The following is a 16835-nucleotide window of genomic DNA, read 5'->3' as shown; positions in this document are numbered from 1 at the left end:
AATAGTCTGGCTAAGGGTTTATCTATTTTGTTTGTTTTCTCAAAGAACTAGCTCTTGGTTTCATTAATTTTTTTCTATTCTTTTATTTTCAATTTTATTTATTTCTTCTCTAATCTTTATTGTGTCCCTCCTTCTACTAACCTTGGGCCTCATTTGTTCTTCTTTTTCCAGTTTCAATAATTGTGACTTTAGACTGTTCATTTGGGGTTGTTTTTCCTTCTCTAAATAGGCCTGGATTACTATATACTTTCCTCTTAGAACTGCCTTCTAAGGAAGTTGGGGCATTGCATTGTTCTTTTCATTTGTCTCCATATATTGCTTGATCTCTGTTTTAATTTGGTCATTGATCCATTGATTATTTAGAAGCATGTTGTTAAGCCTCCATGTGCTTGTGAGCCTTACAGTTTTCTCTGTACAATTTATTTCTAGTTTCATACCTTTGTGATCTGAGAATTTGGTTGGTACAATTTCAATCTTTTTGAATTTACTGAGGCTCTTTTTGTGGCCTGTTATGTGATCTATTCTGGAAAATGTTCCATATGCACTTGAGAAGAATGTGTATCCTGCTGCTTTGGGGTGTAGAGTTCTGTAGATGTCTGTTAGGTCCCTCTGTTCTAGTGTGTTGTTCAGTGCCTCTGTGTCCTTACTTATTTTCTGTCTGGTTGATCTGTCCTTTGGAGTGAGTGGTGTGTTGAAGTCTCTGAGAATGAATGCATTGCATTCTATTTCCTCCTTTAATCTGTTAGTATTTGTTTCACATATGTTGGTGCTCCTGTGTTGGGTGCATAGATATTTATAATGGTTATATCCTCTCTTTGGACTGACCCCTTTATCATAATGTAATGTTCTTCTTTATCTCTTGTTACTTTCTTTGTTTTGAAGTCTGTTTTATCTGATACAAGTACTGCAACTCCTGCTTTTTTCTCCCTATTGGAAATATCTTTTTCCATCCATTCACTTTTAGTCTGTGTATGTCTTTGGGTTTGAAGTGAGTCTCTTGTAGGAAGCATATAGATGGGTCTTTCTTTTTTTATCCATTCTGTAACTCTACATCTTTTGATTGGTGCATTCAGTCCATTTAGATTTAGGGTAATTATCCATAGATATGTACTTATTGCCATTGCAGGCTTTGAATTTGTGGTTACCAAAGGTTCAAGGGCAGCTTCTTTACTATCTAGCAGTCTACCTTAACTCACTAATTACACTGTTATAAACACAGTCTGATTATTCTTTTTTCTCTCCCTTCTTTTTCTTCCTCTTCCACTCTTTATATGTTAGGTGTCATATTCTGTACACTTTTTGTATCCCTTGACTGACTCTGTGGGTAGTGATTTAATTTTGCATTTGGTTAGTATTTAGTTGGTCTACTTCCTTGGCTGTGGTTTTATTTTCTCTGGTGACAGCTATTTAGCCTTAGGCATACTTCCATCTAGAGCTATCTCTTTAAAATACACTGTAGAGATGGTTTGTGGGAGGTAAATTTCCTCAACTTTTGCTTATCTGGAAACTGTTTCATACCCCCTTCAAATTTAAATAGTAATCTGGCTGGATACAGTATTCTTGGTTCAAGCCCTTCTGTTTCATTGCATTGAATATATCATGCAACTCCCTTCTGACCTGAAAGGTTTCTTGTGAGAAGTCTGATGATAGCCTGATGGGTTTTCCTTTGTGGGTGATCTTTTTTCTCTCTCTGGCTTCTTTTAATACCCTGTCCTTGTCTTTGATCTTTGCCATTTTAATTATTATATGTCTTGGTGTTGTCCTCCTTGGGTCCCTTGTGTTGGGAGATCTGTGTACTTCCATGGCCTGAGAGACTATTTCCTTCTCCAGATTGGGGAAGTTTTCATCAACTACTTCTTCAAAGACACTTTCTGTCCCTTTTTCTCTCTCTCTCCTTCTGGTACTCCTATAATGCAAATATTGTTCTGTTTGCATTGGTCACATAGTTCTCTTAATATTCTTTCATTCGTAGAGATCCTTTTTTCTCTTTCTGCTTCAGCTTCTCTGTATTCCTATTCTCTGATTTCTATTCCATTCACTGCCTCCTCTACCTTACCGAATCTGCTTTTAAATCCCTCCATTGTTTGTTTCACTTTAGTTACCTACCTCCTGAATTCGTCCCTTAGCTCTTGCATATTTTTCTTTAGCTCCTTTAGCATTCGTTTGACTTTTATTTTGAATTCTTTTTCAGGAAAATTGGTGATTTCAGTCTCACCCAGCCCCTTTTCTGGTGTTTGAGGGATTTTGGATTGAACAAGGCTCTTCCGCCTTTCAGAGTCCTAGAGCGATGGGAGTGGTTGCTGGAAAGTGTCACAAGTGTCTGCCAGGAGGACACAGTCCCTTCCTCCTTGCTGGTCACCATGTCTGTCTCTGCTGCCTGTGCTACTTAACCACACACAAGGAGACGCCTCTGGGTTAATACCCTAAACTGCTGTGGGCAGGACTGCCCTCAGGATGGCCTAGGGCTATGACGGGGGTCGCAGGTGAGCAGCGCGGTGCCTTTGTGATAGCAAAGCCTCTTCGTGGCTCCCTGTCTCAGTTTCCATATCCACTGTCTTTGCCAGTCAACCGCGCACAGGGAGAGGCCTCTGGGTCTGAGCCTGTTAGCTGCACTCAGGGAGAAGCCTCTGTGCTAAGCTGTGTAGTTGCTGTAGTCAGGGGTGCCCAAAGGCTGGTCTGCAGCAATAGCCAGGACAGCTGATTTGCATGTAGGTGCCAGCAGGGAGGAAGGAGCGGCAGGCTGCTTATCTCAGTGAGGGGCCTCAGGGCTGCATTGCCAACCAGGGGGATAGGGTGCCTGAAGCTCCTGAAAGTTCCCCACCTGCTGGGCTGAGTGTGCCAGGACAATTTTGTCCACCTGTTCCTTCTTCTAAACCCTTGCCCCTTTAGCAGCCCTCTGACTGTTGAGAGGTCCCTTAAAGAACCTGGTTTTCCTTTGTCCCAGGGCAGCCAGCTGTGGGAGTCTGTTCGCAGTCTTAGTCTCAGACTGCTTTTCAGCCCTTCTAATTCCAGGGCACCATGCAGTGTGGGTCTGTGCTCCCGGAGTAGATTTCTAGGGCTGGGTATTTAGCAGTCCTGTGCTTCCACTCCCTCCCCACTCTCACTGTTTTCCTCCCACTGGTGAGCTGGCGTGAGAGGAGAGCTCGGATCCCACCGGGTCACAGATTTTCACCTTACCCTTATCTTTGAGATGCTGATTTCTCCCAGATGTAAACTGGCTGGTGTACTGTTACTTCTGGTCACTCTTTTAGGAATAGTTATATTTGCTGTATTTTCTAAATATATGCAGTTTTGGGAGGAGATTTCCACCACACTACTGATGCCACCATCTTTTTCCTTATAAGTGATAAATTCTTTGAGAACTTTGAGAAGGAAAACTAGAGCTGTATCGTTAATAAACTTTAACATGCGATTTTATTGTGGGAGCTATAATTTCATAATTCCATGGAATATATATATATATCCATAAAAATGCTATTTTAGCATGTTTAAAAAGCAAACATCTCTTAGAGTTTGTATAATTGCAGATTTTGACTGACTTGGGACTATAGTCATTAAGCAAGTCTGGCATTAAATTCTTGATTGAGGTTTAGTTTTAAGCCCCTAAATCTCTTCAGAAATTCCAACATGGAGGTTGGGGGGAGGATAGTTTCTTTTTTTTTTTAAATATGTCCGGGGAAGATTCTTTAGATACAGCAATCAGTTTTAAAGATTTTTGAGTCACTTTGACCATGTTTGCCATATTTTACATACTTTAATATTTTTAGCTTAATTGTATATAGTTCTTAAATTTCATGTGAAACCATTGAGTTCATGGGTGTGAATACCTATATAGCTTATTGTCCTCAGTGTATTATGACTTCCTATTTGTTTTATTTTTCCCATCTCTTCGTAATGTAAATCAGCTGAATTTTGTTTAGAAGCTATTCTTATATAATAAATTCATTGTAAATTAATCCATTTGGAGTTTAAGATCTTAAAGGATCACATATGGTCTGCCTACTAAATACTGAATTTTGACCCTATTTAACTGCCTCAAGTTCTTTGTATAAATGAGAAGTGGAAGAAAGAATCCCACAGATGTAACAAGATAATACAATAGTAAGGACTCAAGAACCTTGTAATTTATAAAGTAAAATGTTACTTCCCCAATACAGAGAGAAATTGAGGAAAGCTTTCCCAAAGCATGAGAGGATATAAGATTTCACATAGATGATTCAAAATGTGAGAAAGGCTCTAAGTTTCTTTGAAAAGTTGTGGAGATATAGGAAATAAATGACTTAAACTATTGGTTCACTACTGGGTAGGAAGGATGTGGGGTTCATAAATCAAAAAACCTTGAACCTGAGCACATAGGCTGAACCACTTAAACAGTTCTTTCCCCATCCCCTTACTTCACTGTTTCTCTTCTCTGGGCTTGTGCTTTGTCTCCTCTTCACATCCTACATGTTTTCCTTAGACCTCATCTATTCCCACCACTTCTTTATCAGTGATGCCATGACTCCCAAAATCTTTATCTTTAACCTGCATATTATCCCTACACTTGAGATCTGTTTCCTATCAGACTTTTTCACACGAAGTTTCCACTGGGATTTCAGAAAAACCTGCCCAAACCAAAATCATCTTCTTCTTCCTTCAGATAAGCTTCTCTTTATATATTTCTCCTCTTAATTAGTAGTCATTGAGTCAGCAAGGCAGGGACTTGTTAACTGTTCTTCACCCCATCCCTCTGGAAGGTTAATGCCGAGTCTTCCCAGTTCACACCCTGAAGCAGTTCCTGAATCTGTCTCTCCTCTCTGATTTGTTCTTGCTGTCTAAGCTTTCTCATCATCTGACTGCTATTGTAGAAGCCTCCTTCCCAAAAGCTTTCTTAATCTCTAAATTCTTTCACTCTCCAACTCCTTGTTCATGGAGTTTCCAGGATGGGCTTTCAAAAACGCAGATCTGATTATATTGCTCTTCCTCTTCCCTGCACTGCAGTGCTCCTCACTGCTTGAGGAATAAAGCCTAAACTTCCTACGTGGATGTTTATGCTGTGCTTTAATCTAGCCCCTCTGGGCTCTTTCTCTCAAGGCATTCATCTCCCCTATTCCAGTGTCCTACCACCTAGCCACTCATCTTTCCTTTAATATTTCGTGTGATTTGTCTGCCCAGTCACTCACTCAGCATCAGCGTCAGTTTACCAGGCTCTGTTTGAAGAACATTTACCTGTGGCTTATGCTGTACTATCTGGAATGTCTTTTCCTTAATCTAAATTTGACAAAATTTTAATTATTCTGCAAAGCCCATCCTAGATATGAAACCTCATTCTTATCCTATAGAAAGCCTTTTATGGCCTCTCCTCATTCATTCTCCTGCCATGCAAAATAGATCAAATCTTCTTCTTTCTTTACATGTTTTGTTCATACACTAAAATAGCATTTTAACACATTACATTATGTTTAGTTTAACATTGGTATACTTTCCTAGATTGTAAATGCTTTTCACATATTTTTATATTAAATACTTTATCACTATGAAAGAGTAGATGCCATTTAGATGTAAGATAGAGAGCAATAAAATGAAAACATGGTGCCCACCCCCTTGCTGAGGAAGTGGGACATCATCCCTGGGACCCTGCATGTTCTGCACATTTGCACCCCCTCCTTCCTGCAGAGTCACTTCTGCATTTTGTTGTTTCTGAATAATACATTGTTTAATATTATGTGTTTTGGATAATTAAATAGTATAAATGGGATTATATGGTATGTATTTTTCTATGACTTGCTTTTTCTACTCAGTATTATTTTTGAGATTTATCCAGGTTGCTGTAAGTTATGCTAATTTATAAAATGAATTAGAGTTTCTCCATTGTTTCTTCCTCTGAAAGAGTTTGTATAAGAGTGAAATTGTTCTTTGAATATTTAGAACTCTCTGGTAAAACCTTTGTAAGGTGATTTTTAGTGAGTGGTTCAATTTATTTAATAGTTAAGAAACCGTTAAGATTTTCTGCTGCTTCTCGTTAGCTGTGGTCATATGTATTTTTCTTGGACTTTGTCGTTTTTGCCAAAATTTTCAAATTTATTGGCATAAAATTGTTTTATAATAGTTTCATATTATTATTTCAATCTCACCTGCATCTGAGGTTGTGACCACCATTTATACTTAATATTGCTTGCTTCAAAAACCAAACTTTGGCCTTACCAAAGGCCGATACATGATGAGTTTTCTTAAATATTCTATGTTGCTTAAAAAGATTATATCTTTCAGTCTTGAATACCTCATTTCATATATGCGTGTTAGGATGGAGTTTGTGGATGATGTTGCTCAGTTTCTTAGATCCATTCCTTTGTTTTGATGCTTAATCTTTGATTACTGAGAGAGATGATTTAAAGTCTTTCTTTGGCTACTTGTTAGGCATTTTCTTTGTCTCTAATATTCAATAGTTTCACTGTGTGTCACTCAATATGATTTTTTTTTTTTGCCTTTTTTTCCCTGACTCTGATTGATACTTTTAATCAATTCTGGAAGATTCTCAGCTATTACTTCTTTAAATATTTATTCTCCCTATTAACTCTTTTCTCTCCTTCAAGATCTCCTATTGGGTGTATGTTAGCCTTTCTCATTCTACTCTCCATGTCTTGTACATTTTTCTTCATGTGTTTTCCTTCATCTTTAGTTCTCTGTAATGATTAGGAATAATTTCTTCAGCCCTTTCTTCTCATTCATTATTTCTTCAGTTGTGTCTTGCTGAAATTTGCTGTCTATTGACAAAAATTTGTCTAATGACAAAAACCTTGTCAAAATTTGCTGTCAGACATTTATTTCAGTTTTTCATTCCCAGAAACTCTTTGGGTTTTGTTACTAAATAAAGGAACATGGTTAACTTACTCTGGAATGGTGTAATTCCAAACATCAGTGTAGGAGATGGTGGCAGTAAAGTTATTTCCAATGCCCATTTGATTGTTCTGTGTAGGTGCCCAAATCAAATATAGTCTATAGTCAAATAAAGACCATTCCTGTTAAGGAGAAGATTGGAACAACCAAGTAAAGCCTAATTAATGGGATAGGAAGTGCTTAACCTGATTATAACAAATTTTCAGAAAAAAAAATGTTTTAGGAATGGTGCAGATTAGCAGTAAATTAACAGGTTGGAATCAGTGGAAAGTAAAAGTAAGTAAGGAGTGATTGCTTTCACCAACAAGTGCTAGAAACATCATTTGTCCTGTGTCAGGTGACAATATCATGCTTTATTAACACTTTTCTTTTTTGTTTCAATAAAGCCAACTCTGTAGAGACTGCATTTATTTTTTAATGTTAATTATTTACTTGGAATTTATTTTGTGCACATTTGACAAGTTATGGTTCAATAACAAAGGAATGTCAGTTTGCCATCTGTCCCGCCATCCACTTGTAAAGAATTTTTAAAATATATTTATTTTACTGAACCTAGTAATCTATATTCACTTGGCTAGATGTTCTGATCATAGTTTGATGAGTGTATTTCTATAGAGACTGCTCAGTTAAATATACTCTGTCCTCTCTGAAATGAAAACAACCTGCTTTTTTTCCAGTTACTCTTCTTTCTCAGAAATGCACTTCTTAAAAGCATTTTTACCAAAAAGTTTTTAAAATAGTAAATCAGAAACTTTACATTGGAAACCTTAAAATAAATCAAAATAATGGTTTTATTTTTTTTAATGTTTTGAGTGAATTGAAGACAATTGTAGAGAAATGGAGGAAATGTGACATCTACTTGGCAGGCATTTGTTTTCCAGGACCTGTACATCACGAACATTTGCTGTAATTCAGGTTAAGGCCATATGATATAAGAATATCTTTGATGTACATATTGCTGCTAAAGAAGATACAGTAATAGATTAGCACAAGTGTATTTCACTCCATCTAAAATGCTTCCTCCAAATATATTCTGTATTTCTGTAAGTCATTATCAACTGTTTGAAGTGCTTTAGAAGATGCTCCCCAGTTTTGATATGTAAGAATTTAGTGAGTATATCTATTTCTGATTACATAACTACTGCATTATCTTCCTTTGTTTCTTTCCTTAAGAAAGATGTCCCATGGTCATTAGAGACATGGGCCTGAAGGGCAGGGTTCCCCCAGACAGCCCCTCTGCAGCACCCATAGCACTCCTGTCTACTTCCTTGACAGCCATGCTCTGCGAGTATATGGTCTTACAAATGTTGTCTTCAATTTCTTAGAGAATAAACTCTAATTTTCCTAGTAACAGGAAGTTTCCCACTTAACTTTCATCACTAGACAGGTAGTGGACCTTCTCCATGCATTTCAAGTAGGGCCAAGCAAAACTAATAGGGCAGTTGAAATAATAATAATAATAATAGCTGCTAGCATTTATTATGTACTTTAAGTGTGCTAAACATGCTTCATTAATTTTCTTTTTAAATTCTTACAACAAAGTTTTGAGTTGAGTAGTATGGACCTTCATCCTAGTTTGTCATACGTTAGTACCGCCACTCTCTCTGTTTCATTTACCTAATATCCATCTGCTCACCCATTTATTTTCAACCACTGTTTTAAAATTTAAGGTACAAATATATACAGATTGTAAGGGTAAAAACTGGTGACATAGTGCCCATGTATGCATCCAGTATCCACCACCCAGATCCCAATAGAACACGTCTACCCCTGCTCGAATCCAGTCAGTAGGCGCCCCCTCCTCACCATTCTGATCAGTTTCACCTGTTCTTGAACTTCATGTAAAATGGAACCATACAGTTCTAGTCTTTTGTCAGCTGCTTTTGCTCCAACTTAATAATTTTTGAGATCCATCCGGATTATGTGTCTATCAGTAATTTGCTTTCTTTTATTGCTGAATTTGGATAACCCAGTTTTATTTAATCATTCTCATGATAGTAGACATTAAGTTGTTTCCCAGTTTTAGGTTTGCATGAATGTCCCTGTGAACATTGCTGTACTAGCCTTCAGTGGAAATTTGCTTGGATGTATACCTGGAGGTGGAATTGCTGGTCCTAGACTAAGTTGATCAGAAACCCCAAATAGTTTCCAAAGTAGGGGTCTCATTTTTACATTTAGCCAGCATGTGTGAATGTTCCAGTTGTTCTACATCTTTACTGACCCTTAATGTTTTCTTTTTTCTTTTTCAGCCAATCTCATTGCTTTCTTAGGTTTTTCCTGATAAATAATGATGTTAAGCACCTTTTCTCATGCATTTAGATATTCATATTGAGATATCTTCTTTTTTGAAGTGCCTGTTTGCTCATTTTTTAATTGGGTTGTTCACTTATTAGTGACTTTTAAAAATCAGTATATAAGTCCTTTGTCAGATATGTATATTTTTCTCCCAGTCTACGACTTGCTGTTTTGTTTTTATAAGTGATATCCTTTGAGTAGAAATTTAAAAATTTTGTGAGATCCAATTTATCAATTTTTAAAGATGTTTAAGGCTTTTATATCCTATATCCTGCCAAAATCTCTATCTGCTCTACTGCCCTGAATATTTTTCCCCAGAGGCTTTGTAGTTTTAGCTGTTATATTCAGATCTATGATCTATCTTTATTAACTATTACATTGTGTTAATTATTATTGTGTTATTATTGTAACTATACATATATTATTATAGCTTTATAACACATATTGAAAAAAGTTTTACCTCTCTTCATATTTTTTCTTACTATATTTCATGGATTAGGCCCTCTAGTACTATCTTGAATATAAGTAGTAAGGGGACATTGATATAGTACTTATTTCACATCTATTGAAATAATCCCATTCTGTGTAATATATTCTGTTTTTTTTATTTATAGGTTGAACTTGCCAACAGTTTGTTAGGATTTTTATGTCTTAGTTCATCAGGGCTATTGGGCTGTAATTTTCTTTTCTTCCCGTATACTAGTCAGTTTTTGATACCAAGGTTTTGCTCTCATTAAACAAAATAGGAAATATCTCGGGCTCTATTCTATGAAAAAGTTTGTGTGTGATATAATTTCTTCTTTAAGTTCTTGTGCAAAAAGCATTTTAAATTATGGACTCAATTATTTTATTACATATAGGACTACCTGTGCCATTTCTAGAAAGTTAAGTTCTTCAGAAGTTTGTCAATTTCCTCTATGTTGTCAGATTTACTGACATAAACCTACAATAACTCTTTAAAGAACCTACTTTTGACATTGCTTGTTTTCTCTAATATTAATCTTTTTAAAGTTTGATTGATTTTGCTCTTATCCTGATTTTTCTTTCTATTTTCTTTGAGTTTTACTCTTTTCTAGCTATCTGGAGTAGAAGATTAAAGCAGGAATTTTAGCTTCTCTTCTTTTAAATTTTTCTTCTTTCTAATTGATGCCTTTTTAGCTATAAAACCCTCTGCTTTATTTCTGTCACACAGATTTTTATCTACTGTATTTTCAGTATTATTTTAGGTTCTTATTAGTATTTCCCTTTTGGGAAAGAAGTCCTCCTCTCCTTCAAGAATAAGCACTTGTATTTCACATTCCCAGAGTCTCTCTAATCCTCTACTTAGGTTTATGTTTCTGAATGTTAGAGAAAGAGAGGGCTGCAGGGGGATAGAAGGGAACAAAGTTCCTTGCCTGCTATTGTTTTCTCAGAAATCTTGTAATGGATCAAAGATCCATCCTCTTTGATCTAATGTAATGCTCTTAGAGCAGAACCCTTCCTTGAGCACCTGAGTAATATACTCTGTGAATCCTTGCATATCCAAAAATATGCCACTTAGACTCTGTTAAGCAAATGATATCTTGGTTAAATACAGGGTTCTTGGGTTTCATTCCTTTTACTCCTATATATACTATTCCAGTGACTTTAGGTTCCAGTGTTGCAGCTGAGAAATGAAGTGTCAGGCTGATTCTTTCTCCTTTGTAGGTGAATTACTTTTTGATCTAGAAACTTAAAAGATTTCTCTCTCTCTTTTTATTATTTAGAAGTTAAGCACTTTAGCAGTATTTGCCTAAATGTCTGCAGTCTCTCCTCAGACCAGCCTGGAACTCAGAAAGCCTATTCAAATTGTAAACTCTGTCTTTGGATCCAGTTATATTTTCTTCTATTGCTTGTGTAATTATTCCCTTTTCTCTAACTGCTTGTATTTCTCTTCTTGAATTTCCTTTTTGTTTTTTTAATTTTTAACTTCTTTTGCATAGTAGAGCTCCTGGATCTGTCTTCTAAGTGTCTTCCTTCATAATTTCTAGCTCTTTACATTTTCACTCTGTGCTTTGAAGTAATTACTGCACATAGTTTCAGTCTTGATAGTGACCAGTAGTTCCTTCAATTACTCTGCTCAGTTGTTAGCTTTGGAAACCATATGTTTTATCTCCATAAAGTCTTTTTTTTTTTTTCAAGGAGGAAAGATTTTCTTTCAATTGAAATATTGTTGATATACAATATTATGTTTGTTTCAAATATACAACACAGTGGTTCAAGAGTTATATATATTATGAAATGCTCTCCATGATGAATGTAGTTACCAACTGTCACCATACAAAGATACTACATTATTGACTATGTTCCCTATGCTGTATGTTTATCTGTGTGACTTATGTATTTTATTTATTTTTTTATTGATGTATCATTGGTATACAATCTTATATTGGTTTCAGATATACAACACAGTGGTTCAAGAGTTACCCATATTATTAAAATCCCATGAAGTCTTATTTTGCATTGCACTTTAATCTCCTTAAGGGTTTTTACTATTTTTCTAAGTTCAGGTTGTTTCTTGTCTCTTCCACAGCTGATTTTCAGTGTTTGGCAGATATGCCTGTTTATAGCTGTTCGACTCCTTAGATGTGTGTTTATTTTTCACTGTCAATTTGTTGAAACTCAGGTCTGGCGTTGGAGAGATGCTTGTATGCTGGGGCCAATGGTGTAGAAGTGTTCAGGTCACCAGTCCACTGCAGAGGCACCTGGGCCCACAGATCCTGCTCCCCAGACTTCATACCTTCCCCAGACTGTACCCATCCACTCTGCAACTCCTTGGTTTCTTGGGTACCAACCAGGCACAGATATGCAGGACTAATGTTGGCCTCCTCACCCTGTTCTGCTGCTAATACCAGCAGGAACTCGTAATTCACACGGGTCGAAATTTCTGTGATGATAACTGATAATCCATACGTGGGATTAATTCTTATCCTGTTAAAAAGTTGTGCTAAGAGTGGTCTTAAATGAAAATAAATAAAATAAAAATTATGATTTTTTTGTAGGAAAATTAGTAAGTACTATTAAAATATACTCATCTTTAATATTTATACCTTTTCCTTCACCCTCAAGTAAACAACTTGTAATTATTCTTAATTTGTTTTTATAGGTTAGCATGGCCTCATTGAAAGAATTAGACCAAAAACTCTTTGAAAATTACATTGAGTTGAAGGCAGATCCCATCGTTGGCTCTTTAGAACCTGGCATTTACGCAGGCTATTTTGACTGGAAAGACTGCCTGCCTCCAACAGGTAAATGGTTTCAAGTCAGTGAAGTTCTTTATAAGTAACTAATGCAACTAGAGCAATGAATAGGGATATGCTTTTATCAGTTAATGTGTGCTTAAAGTGCTTTTCTTTTTGTTCACATTTTTCTCATATTTACTGAGCTATTAGTTTGTTTTATAACTTTTTATTAGCCTAAACCCATTCTTTGATAGTCTAGAATTTATTCATTTGATATTACACATTTTCTTATGAATGCTTAACAGCTTATTCTTAAATTCCAGAGAGTTAATTGATCATACCTTATAATATTTGATCATTTTGGTAATGTTCTTTGCTTCCTGTAATATTCTTTTATTGCAGAGCTATAACAGACTGTGAGCAACAGTTTTCTGCAATGACTGTGACCATCATCAAAAAATTTACCAAAGAAACTTGGTCACTTCTATGTAGACTTGATTATTGATGCTGAAAAGGTGAATAATAGAAGGAAAATATGTAAGACTAGGATTATTATAGTAATTTAGCACAGAAAATTGAACCACAGAAGGATGACTGACACAGTTCCAGTATTATCTTTTGGATGTCAAATGAGTCATATAAATCACTCCATAATATATATTTTAAAAATAACTATCACTTGCTGAATCAGATAAACTTTTTGATTGGTCAAATATTTCTTTGTTTAAAATATTATGGAATACATAAAACCAAGCTAGTAACATTTTTACACAGAAATAGTCTTGTATAAGAATGGTCATGCCCATATTAGACATAGGTTCTTTTTGGATATGTACCTGTAGATGTACCAGTGAATTGTTAAACAGATTTGAGTTCATTCTTTAAACTAATCACTTTAATCACCTTTTGTTTTTATTGTGTAATGCATTTATTAGATCATGATAAAATCGTTTACCCTTTAAGCACTGCCTGTTTTTATTATATAATGTTTACATTAGATGATAAGAATATTGTGATGCCAAAAGTCTAAGCTAAAAACCGGAATCATTAAATTAATATTTTGTGTGACCACAGAGATTTAATTTTCTCAAATCTTAACCATTATTCTCATCTGAAGCCTTCTGCCTATAGCTGGCTGAAATTGATCTTCTTTGCCTAAACTCCGTTACTTTTCTATATGCATACTGTACTGTAATCCAAACTAGATTACACTTCAGGTCCCAAATATATCCTGTTAAGAGCTCATATCTGATCCTATCAATATCTTCCTTAAAATCCTTTCGTTATCTTCCCATTATACTTAAAGTAAAATCTGTAAAGCATGGCATTACAGGCCCCTGCCCGGCACACCCTCCCACCCCCCACATCGTCCCCGCCTCTCCGCAGCCGCACCCAGCGCAGGGGACCTTGTTGTTGCCCACATTTCCCAGGTCCTCCCACCTTAGGGCCTCTTCCAGACTGCTTTTTCCTTGGCTTAGAAATAACTCTCACTCCTCCTCCATGGGCTGACACCCTCACACCCTTTTCTCATTCAGGTCTCAACTGAATATCACCACAGCAGCCACCCTACCTGAAAAAATGACACGGCCAGTGGAGAATAGACATGAGATTTTAGATTTGACCTGTGAAAATAACTTATATTTTATTTGTAAAATTATTTACAAGGCAGAATGCATGTGGTTCCAGCACTAGCCTTTATGCTGGTGGCGCTTTCTAAAGCTAAATCCATGAGGTCATAATAGATCAATTACCACAAGGTTGTGGATAAAATCAACCTTCTATGCTAAGTATGGTTTATGACTTTAAATGAACAAACATGATGAAAAATGCTACTACGAAAGTCTGTAAAGAATTGCAATAGGAAGTCTTGCTTCCTCGATTCTGTCTCCACTGTCTAGACAGCTGCTTGGTACATAGTGCCTGGTCAGTAAATATTTGGTCAATAGCTGCATGGATGACCCCCTGCAACTCCCATGGGTGCCTCTTACCAGTGTCCTTGCTGCCCAGCCATTACTCCTCTGACTGGCTGTGCATGTTGCAGGGCCCACCTCTGAGAGGAGTGCTTTTTCCAAGCCTCCTTCCATCACCTGAGAGGATTGTTTCCTTGCTCTCTGACCCCCATTAGACCTTTTAACCTCTCTCATAGTTCTTAAGCACATGTACATAACACATATTTATTTATTTATTTAGTATCTGCTTTTCTTTCTCCTAAAACAGGGGGAATATATAAACAAAGATGTGAGGAGATTCCTTTTACATTCCTGGACTTCAGGTTTTTAAATTCTCTTTATGGAGCAGTAACTTAAGAGTTTCAGACACTGGAGGGTGCAGACACTAGAAATGTTTTTCTATAAAATCTCTCTATTTTCTACTCAGGGTAGATATGCCTACTCAGATACTGTCCACACTGGGTTCTTAGCCCTCTGCTGGTGAACTGTTCCCCAAGCCTCTTTGCAATTTGGCAGGTCTGAGCAGAACTGAATGTCACTTACCTACCCTTTCTCCTCAGTCTTAGGAGGACTAGCCAGAAAGAGCCTGAGCTCTGTGGACCAACCTGATGCCTGCTTCTCCCCTGGCTGGCCTGCTTGCCTCTTCAGTTCAAAACGCTGAGAGCAATGGCATACAGTCACTGCTTTTCTCTTCCCATTTGGGGCACCTCCTCTTGTCTATCATGTATTTAAATTGTCTCATGGGAAAAGAAAGGCCTGAGTGTTGCTGCACCACCCTTTGTGGAAGTAGTTTACCAATCCCATATATCCGGAAATAAAGGCACCCACGGCTTGCCAAGTGTGCGCACATAACACACGCATGCACATATGCATGTACATGCACATCCTGCTTTTAAGCTCCTTGCAAACAGGCAGTTTCAGTCATTTCTGTCGTAACATCTGGTTCAGTGCCTTTCATATAATTATTAATACTCGTCATTCTAAATTTCAGCTATCATAAGATGACCAGTTATTTATCTCTTGAGACTCAGGGTGGGGCTAGGACATAAGACACTAAAGCAGCCACTGCAGTCACCCTATCTAGTCCCTATCCAGTGACTCTTCATTATGCTCCCCTTTACAACCCATCTTTTTAAAAAGTCGTCTGTGTCCTCAAAGATGCCATGCTAGTCCCATCTGTCTCCTTGCATCGGATGGCCTCTCGGCCCTGCGAAGTCCGCCTGCACCCTCACCGTCCCACGGGCTTCCCCAGAACCACCTCTAGTGCTGCAGCAGGGAACGTGGTAGATGCGCTCCTCCTGCATTCATGTCCCATTGTTGGCCCCTCTTCCGGGGACTGTCCTGCAGGGCCTCTCTGATCCCTGCCAGCTAGTACCCTCAGTTGCCTGTGTGGGGTGGCTTCTCTTCCTCTGTGCCACCTTGTGCAGCCGGGATCCCCAGGACTGTCTCCTCAGACTTTGAGTAATTTAATGTACTAGTGGGCCTCTGGCACCTGTGTCTGGCCCAGTCTCTCCACTCTGAGCTTCAGCTCCTTCTGCCTGCCCTCCTAGCAGATGCCTCCACAGAGACGTTCCTGAGGCCTCTCGTTTGGCAGCTGTGGAAGCAGCAGCCCCATCACCTGCCTTTCTCACCATCTCTGTGGCCCCTTTGGGGCTGCTGTGCCTGCTGGGGACAAGGGCTGGCGATGTCCACCAAGACCTGCCCCTCCTCCTCCACAGACACCTGGTTACAAGCCCCACCCCCCATCCAGACCTGCGCTCATTCCTCATCGTCCCTTACAGAACTCTCAGGGGGCCTCTCTGAGTTCCAGCACCCAGCCTTGCCTGTTTCAAGTTTACCTCTACCTTTTGAAAAGTTCGTCTTTCTACAGTGAGAACCGGATCTGGCAGTCACCTGCTTAAAACCCTCAGGTGGCCCACTGTCCTCAGGCTGACCGTGCTGTGGAGCTGCTGAGGCCTGTACGTGCTCTCGGCCGTCTGTCACTCCCTGGTTCTCCTCTGGGCTGCAGGCCTTCTCACCCACCTGGCTTCTCAAGGCCCCGTGCCTGTACCACTGCTCTTCCCTGGCCCATGGCACTGCCCCTCCACGAACCTCTGCCTGCCTGCCTGACCACACTGCTGGTGCCCCCCACCCCATCCTCAGCGTGCCTGCTGTGGTTTCTTGGCCACCCCGTGCATACTCTCATCATGTCTGCTGGGCTGCCCTGTAGCATAGGGGCTCTTTCCATGCCTGTGCTTCCAGTGCCTAGCATGAACCCCACATACGGAAGACACTGTGCGTGTCTGTTGAGTGAATAAAGATGGGGATTTTGTTGGTACACATTATTGAACGCAGGTCACTCCTTAGTTGCATTCTAAGTGTTTGCTATATGGTTTAACAGTGATTTTTTTCATTTTTTTTAAACAGGAAGGTAAATTAAATGCTCAAATTAAAATGAGCATTATAGCCTTGTTTTCTTTTCTCCTGTGAATTCTCATCGTAGCCTGATGCACTCCCCATATGTCCTGAACATCAG

The 16835-nt window shown here is 38.3% G+C and overlaps 1 protein-coding gene across 3 annotated transcripts in view; it reads left to right on the top strand.

Moving 5' to 3' along the window:
* The window catches only part of EXOC2 (exocyst complex component 2), a 229325-nt gene that overhangs the window by 165828 nt on the left and 46662 nt on the right, over positions 1 to 16835 (top strand). For 2 of the 3 annotated variants that reach the window (XM_036888667.2, XM_036888666.2), the window contains exon 23: positions 12296 to 12437. In XM_036888667.2, coding sequence (XP_036744562.2) covers positions 12296 to 12437 — 142 coding nt within the window. Of the gene's footprint in view, positions 1 to 12295; positions 12438 to 12773; positions 13684 to 16835 lie in introns of those variants that run through there. The other variant, XM_057494016.1, reaches the window with a different exon arrangement.

Source organism: Manis pentadactyla, chromosome 16, assembly GCF_030020395.1.
Source record: "Manis pentadactyla isolate mManPen7 chromosome 16, mManPen7.hap1, whole genome shotgun sequence".
Classification (NCBI taxonomy): domain Eukaryota; kingdom Metazoa; phylum Chordata; class Mammalia; order Pholidota; family Manidae; genus Manis; species Manis pentadactyla.
Note: the sequence above shows the minus strand (reverse complement) of the source record. Positions and strands in the feature narration are given on the sequence as shown.